The 7,500-nt window shown below is 41.6% G+C and overlaps 1 protein-coding gene across 2 annotated transcripts in view; it reads left to right on the top strand.

The window, feature by feature from the left end:
• The window catches only part of plpp1a (phospholipid phosphatase 1a), a 65,636-nt gene that overhangs the window by 32,786 nt on the left and 25,350 nt on the right, over positions 1-7,500 (top strand). For both annotated transcript variants that reach the window (XM_084326551.1, XM_084326550.1), the window contains exon 3: positions 3,002-3,285. In XM_084326551.1, the coding sequence (XP_084182677.1) occupies positions 3,002-3,285 (284 nt within the window). The remainder of the gene's footprint in view (positions 1-3,001; positions 3,286-7,500) is intronic.

The raw sequence follows: 7,500 nt of genomic DNA, 5'->3' as shown, positions 1-7,500 counted from the left end.
AGTGGGGAAACTGACCTTGCTAGCTGAAAGGGCTGCATTAACAAAGAGGCTAACAGGGAAGCTAACAGGGGAGACTAACAAGCTAACAGGGGAGCTAACAGGGCTAACAGGGAAGCTAACAGGGGAGTCAACAGGGGAACTAACAAAGGCTAACAGGGGAGCTAACAGGCAAGCTAACAGGGGAGACTAACAGGCTAACAGGGGAGCTAACAGGGAAGCTAACAGGGGAGACTAACAGGCTAACAGGGGAGCTAGAGGCAACAAAAAAAAAAGGGAAAACTCAACATACACTGTCTGTGCTGGCTGGGGTCGTCGACTGGTCGGGTCGTACTGTTATGGTTTGTAACCGACCCCAATCGCACAACACAAGACAGGTATGAGAGTAAGCCAAGAACTGGGCATTTATTGAATAAAACAGAAAAGCGGCACTGTCCCTTTAAGGGAGAACACAAAATACTGGAAAAACAAGAACTTGGGAAAAATAGGCACTGTGCCTTTTAAGAGGCGAGCAGGCTAAGGGGCTAAGGCTAAAGGACAGGGCCAGGGCAAGGACAGGGCAGGAAACGGGGCAACGGAGAGGGGAACAGGGACAGAGGCCCGCGGAGGCGGGCTGGAGACAGGGACAGAGAAAACAGGGTTAAGGCCTTGGACAGGGCGAGGGGCAGAGCTGCTTACAGGGATGGAGTAGGAGCGCGCAGGCTAGACGTCTGGAGGAGAGCGCGCCGGTTCGGAGAGCGCATCTGGCGCGGGGTCTGGAGTGGTGCGCGTCTGCTTGGAGAACGCGCCGGTTCGGAGAGCGCATCTGGCGCGGGGTCTGGAGTGGTGCGCGTCTGCTTGGAGAACGCGCCGGTTCGGAGAGCGCATCTGGCGCGGGGTCTGGAGTGGTGCGCGTCTGCTTGGAGAACGCGCCGGTTCGGAGAGCGCATCTGGCGCGGGGTCTGGAGTGGTACACTGGAATACCTCCCGTAGAGAATTAGAGAGCGCAGTACTGTGTCCCACTCCAGGCAAACGGCGACAGGTGGCGAAGGCTTGCACCTCGTCTCACGGCGGAGATGAAACAGCATACAGAAACAGAAACTCCCGTAGGAGCCTACAGATAGAGAACCTCCCGTAGGAGTTTGCAGATAGAGATATGATACGGAACCACCCGACGAGGACTGGGGGGAAGAGCGAGGTATTTAAAGCTCACTGGGGCGCTAATTAGAACACACATCAGGTGCGTGATGGTAATTGATACTTGAACTAGAAGTGTGTGTTCGGCACGGACCAATCAAACAGATAATGAAAGATAGTCCAAGGGTGTGGGCTGCTGAAGAGCAGACGAGACTAAACGAACGCGAGGGTGGGGGCTGGAGAGGTGAGGAGACAGGGAATTAAAGGTCCAGGGAAAGGCGAACCTCACAAAAGCAGCACAATGAACACAAATCTGTCAGTGCAGAGTCCGACCTCATCTTAAATAACAAACAGCATTGCTTGTTGTAGTTAACAAAGAGAGGCAGAGTTGATTTAGCAAAAAAAATAAAATATATATATTTTTTTTTAATAATCGCATTTTTTTTCCATATTCGAATCCCATGCCCATCGAACGAAGCTTCGAAGCTTCGAAGTATTTAAGACAGCCCTAGTAGGCTTAGATGATTCTGTGTCCTCCATAAATGGTCTTATATGTAGGATCAGATGATTCTGTGTGCTCCATAAAGGGTCTTATAGACTGTAGGATCAGATGATTCTGTGTCCTCCATAAAGGGTCTTATAGACTGTAGGATTAGATGATTCTGTGTCCTCCATAAAGGGTCTTATAGACTGTAGGTTCAGATGATTCTGTGTCCTCCATAAAGGGTCTTATAGACTGTAGGATTAGATGATTCTGTGTCCTCCATAAAGGGTCTTATAGACTGTAGGATTAGATGATTCTGTGTCCTCCATAAAGGGTCTTATAGACTGTAGGTTCAGATGATTCTGTGTCCTCCATAAAGGGTCTTATAGACTGTAGCTTCAGATGATTCTGTGTCCTCCATAAAGGGTCTTATAGACTGTAGGATTAGATGATTCTGTGTGCTCCATAAAGGGTCTTATAGACTGTAGGATTAGATGATTCTGTGTCCTCCATAAAGGGTCTTATAGACTGTAGGATTAGATGATTCTGTGTGCTCCATAAAGGGTCTTATAGACTGTAGGTTCAGATGACTCTGTGTCCGCCATAAAGGGTCTTATAGACTGTAGGTTCAGATGATTCTGTGTCCTCCGTAAAGGGTTTTATAGACTAGGATTAGATGATTCTGTGTGCTCCATAAAGGGTCTTATAGACTGTAGGCTCAGATGATTCTGTGTCCTCCATAAAGGGTCTTATAGACTGTAGGATTAGATGATTCTGTGTGCTCCATAAAGGGTCTTATAGACTGTAGGTTCAGATGATTCTGTGTCCTCCATAAAGGGTCTTATAGACTGTAGGCTCAGATGATTCTGTGTCCTCCATAAAGGGTCTTATAGACTAGGATTAGATGATTCTGTGTCCTCCATAAAGGGTCTTATAGACTGTAGGATTAGATGATTCTGTGTCCTCCATAAAGGGTCTTATAGACTGTAGGACTAATGTTGACATGATTGCATGTTCTTCACACATGTAGGCTTCATGATTCTATGACGATTCAATGTCATTCATGTGAAACTAACTCCTTCCTCTCTCCATCCTCTCCTCTCCCGCCCCCCCCCCCTCCCTCCCTCCCTCCTCTCCATCCTCTCCTCTCCCGCCCCCCCTCCCTCTCTCCATCCTCTCCTCTCCCGCCCCCCCCCTCCCTCTCTCCATCCTCTCCTCTCCCGCCCCCCCTCCCTATCTCCATCCTCTCCATCCTCTCCTCTCTCGCCCCCCCTCCCTCTCTCCATCCTCTGCATCCTCTCCCGCCCCCCCCCCTCCCTCCCTCCATCCTCTCCCTCCCTCCCTCCCTCCCTCCCTCCCTCCCTCCCTCCCTCCCTCCCTCCCTCCCTCCCTCCTCTCTCACAGATGATCTTTGGGGAGTGCCTCTCGGTTTATCTCAAGCGCCTCAAGTCCAAATCGTCGTTTGGCAACTGCTATGTCGCCTGCCTCTACAAAGCCATAGGCACCTTCGTCTTTGGCGCCGCCATGAGCCAATCGCTGACCGACATAGCCAAGTATTCGATTGGCCGGCTGCGGCCGCACTTCCTGGACGTGTGCAAACCCGACTGGAGCCAATTCAACTGCACCGACGGGCGGTATGTCGAGGACTTCACGTGCAGCGGAAACGCCAGGATGGTCAACGAGGGCAGGTAGGTTTCTGGATATCAGTGTAAAAAATATATATTATTATATATATTATATATATATATTATATAATATATACAAATATTTGTTTCTATATTATTATATATATTATATTATATTATATAATATATATATATATATATATATATATATATATTTAGGGCTGTGAAAGTTAATGCTTTAATTTTGGAGATTAATTTAAATTATTTAAAGCGTAATTTTTTTTTTATCTAGATTAATCTATGGAGTGAAAAATGTTCAACGTTCTGAACTTTCAGCAGTATCTCTGCTTGTTCTTTTTTTGCATCGACTCATGCATCTTTTTGAAAATCATCTGACATGAAGATGGAACACATTTTTGTTGTTAATATGATTTATATTACTGGTAGTTCATACAAGACATTATCGTCCTCTAAGCCAATCTGCACTTTAACATAGGCCTGGGTTGTTTTTATTTCTGTTAGCGCCGCGATATAAGAAAGAGGTCTAGCTGAGTCAATGTTGATGGTTTTGTTGAACATTTGTATTTCACAGGAGAGAAACTGTATTCAAAGAAAGCTAATAAAATAGTCTTTGAATCTAAATATACTTTCTTTGTGTTGATTTTACATTAATTCCATGTTTTTACTCAAGTAAATATCTGTTACAAGCTTCGGTCTTAAGTAGAAAAATGCGATTTTTAATCTAGATTAATCTAGATTAATTACAGAAAATTGTGAGATTAATTCATTTTTTTTAATCTATTGACAGCACTATATTATATTGATAAAAACTGTTATAGGAAAACGCCAACCAAATTAAGAATTACAATATGTTATTTCCATATTTCCAGAGAAAAAAATACCCAAACTTGTGATGTCAGCAGGTATAAAGTCTAGGGCCCTCATTTATCAATGGTGCATACGCACAGATATGTGCGTAACCCGTGCGTACGATAATTTCTAAGCAAAGTCTGGGACTTATCAATTTGAACTCAACTTGTTATTATTTTGCGCATAGATTGCAGAAATACGGGAACGTTTTGATTATATTTAAAAGGCTTTGCAACTTAGAAATTCCATTTATTTCGTTTTACAATGTCAAAGCCTTTTAAATATAATCAAAACGTTCCTGTATTTCTGCAATCTATGCGCAAAATAATAACGAGTTGAGTTCTAACAAAGAACGTATTATATGCTGGGTAGGCTGATAGAGCACCCACTTTAACCACTTTAGAACACCTAAGCACACTTTATATTTATTGGTAAAGAATTTGCACTACAACCCATACCTCATTACACCTTACTGTAAATTGTACCTAAATTGTACCCCATCCCACCTCTGCTTTGCACTGTATAGTATATTGTATGGTAACTCAGTTACTTCTACTCTACATTGAGCATTGTATATATGTATATACTGAAATTTTTTGTCTACGTACTTGACTTCTATTTTATACTTGCTATACTTATTTTATACTTATCTATTTTTGCCTAGCACAGTCTCTGGAGCTAAACAGAAAGAAGCATTTTGTATAAAAGTATTCTGTACTTCTGTATGACAACTAATAAAGAAACTTGAAACTTGAACTTGAACTTGATATAAGGTATACTGGTCCGTCCGCGAGGAGATAGCCCACAGCGGATAGCCATTAAATGCCATTTGAGAATATAGGCTATTAAGGCAAAATGATCGGCCTATCGCCTATACATATTATTTAATGTTTTCATAAGCGTTAAAGATACAACAGCTAGATTAACGATCAAGTTAGTTTACTGTATGCAGGCTTCGCAGGGCTGTGCCATGCGCTATTATATATGCGCAAGTTACTGTTGCATAATGTAGGCTATGGCTGCTATTATATCTAATTTATATAGGCTACCTAATACCGACAACAAAATAGATCGTATGCCTCTACAAATCATATTATACCCGGTAGCCAATCAAACGAAACGAATAAAGGCATTCATATTCCAGCATTGGTTATAATGACACACCAACGCCAAACAGTGGTTAACGGTCTTTATTAGTATTTTGAGCTGTCCAGGCAGAATTGCAGCAATGGTCTTAGGGAGTCGTTGATATCTGACATCACCGTGTACAAGTTTGCCAGCCTGTCGCGTATTTATCCCATAACACGCGCTGTGTCTTCTTGGTTCGACAGCGCGTTAGATTTGTTGCTTAGACCTCCGTGAACAATCTAGCTCGTGAAGTTTCTCAGAGTTCGCTCGGGTTAGTCCATTATTTCACATCCCATGGGGGTGTTTCATTACCATATATGGATAATCATGCACGAGCATTGATGGTAAGAACAAATGGTATTTATCAACACAGAGTGTGCGTACGACCCGTGTACGCACGTGTGATAAATCCTGATTTTTCTGTACGTACACACATTCTAAATTCTGAACAAAAATAGAACACTTTCTAAGAATTGTTGATAAATGAGGGCCCAAATCTGCTCCACTGACAATGAATGGGTGACCCACAGATTGTATGTTTCATTATTTTTTTTTAATACCCAAATGAGCTTTAATCTATAGTATAGTTCTCAGTTATGATACAGAACATGTACCTATGGACTCTGAACACTCCCCAGGGTGTCTCTCAGTGTCACCTTTACCATCTCTCCCAATTCAGTGTCTGTGGAGCAGATTCAGACTTCATACCCGATGACAGGTTTGGCTCCCCAGTTTGGGGATTTAGGAGGGAGTTGTTCATGTTTACTAATATTTTTGGACTTAGACCAGAGGAATAACATACATACATTCTAGGATTAGGTCTCCTTTAACCCTTTCACTACCACACTAAATACGGTTAACCCTTTCACTACCACACTACAGACGGTTAACCCTTTGTAAGTGTGGTAGAGAAAGGGTTAACCTTCTGTAGTGTGTTAGTGAAAGTGTTACCCATTTGTAGTGGTGTTAATGAAAGGGTTAATGTAGAATAACTCAGTTTGGATCAAAAAGCTGTATGGATGGACTGACAGATGTTTATAATACCGATAGAACTCTCTCTCAACACATCATTCCATCTCTTCTCTAGTTCCTGGCTGTGTTCCACAAGAGGTCATTTGATGGAAAGTTCAAACGTAAATTTTAACCTAAGTGATGACTCATTGATAGGTAATTTGATGGAAAGTTCAAACGTACATTCCTAAGTGATGACGCATTGATATGGTAATTTTTCGAAAGTTCAAAAGTTCAAACATTTTAACCTAAGTGGTAACTCGTTGATCATTGGTCATTGTTCAACTGTTTACACTACAGGCTTCTTGTACTCTGACCGCTCTGTTGTCACACAACAGCCTGATTGTGTGGGTTCAAATGGGGAAAGGTCAAAAGGTCTCTCGCATACCAGGGTTGTACAGTGCGACAGATGGATGCAATGGCTTGTGTGTGAGAAAAAAAAACTTGTTTTTTCTTTTGCGTGTGAAGTGGGTACTTGAGTAATTGAGTCAAAGGAACAAGGAAAATAAAGGTCACTTTAAGGAAAGAACTGATGTGGTTCTTGTATAGTATAGTTTAGAAATAGCAAGTATAGCATAAAACTGTAAAAACTGTATATTGTATACTAGTGTACATAGGACCCAGTGCCTTAATTCGTAGCTAACATTGTATTGCATTATCTCAGGACTTTAGCATGTCTATTTTATCATGTCTATTTTATTACCCGTTTATTATGTCTATTTTATTATTTAGTATTATTGCACAATCAAAGCGGGCATGGCCACCCGCATTTCACTGTATGCCCTGGTATGTATGTGACAAATAAACCTCTTGAATCTTTAATTGTACTTCGTTACAATACTTAAGGACTGTTTTTGGGGATTTGTACTTTACTCGAGTATCATTAGGTTTGTATACTTGTACTTTTACTCAATTACATTTCAAAGAAAAAAAACATACTTTTTACTCCTTACATTTAAAATGCAGACCTACAAAGTACAAATCTCGCAGGTCCAACTATTTTAATTAGTATATGTGTTTCTCTGGCCGAACTAACGTTAACGTTATTAATCCTGCGGCCAAAGAATAGACAGTCAGAAAAAAAGTTTTTACTTTTACTTTTTAGTACTTAAGCACATTTAAAAGTAGAAACTTTTTAACTTTTACTCAAGTGTGTTTTTAGCCAGATACTCTGACTTTTACTTGAGTAAGATTTTGAGGAGGTACCCATACTTTCACTTAAGTATAATTTATGGGTACTTTTTATACCCCTGGACGTGAATCAATGTG

The sequence above is a fragment of the Notolepis coatsorum genome (genome assembly GCF_963971535.1).
Source record: "Notolepis coatsorum genome assembly, chromosome: 12".
In the NCBI taxonomy this organism is placed as follows: Eukaryota; Metazoa; Chordata; class Actinopteri; order Aulopiformes; family Paralepididae; genus Notolepis; species Notolepis coatsorum.
This window is presented reverse-complemented; position numbering and strand designations above follow the sequence as displayed.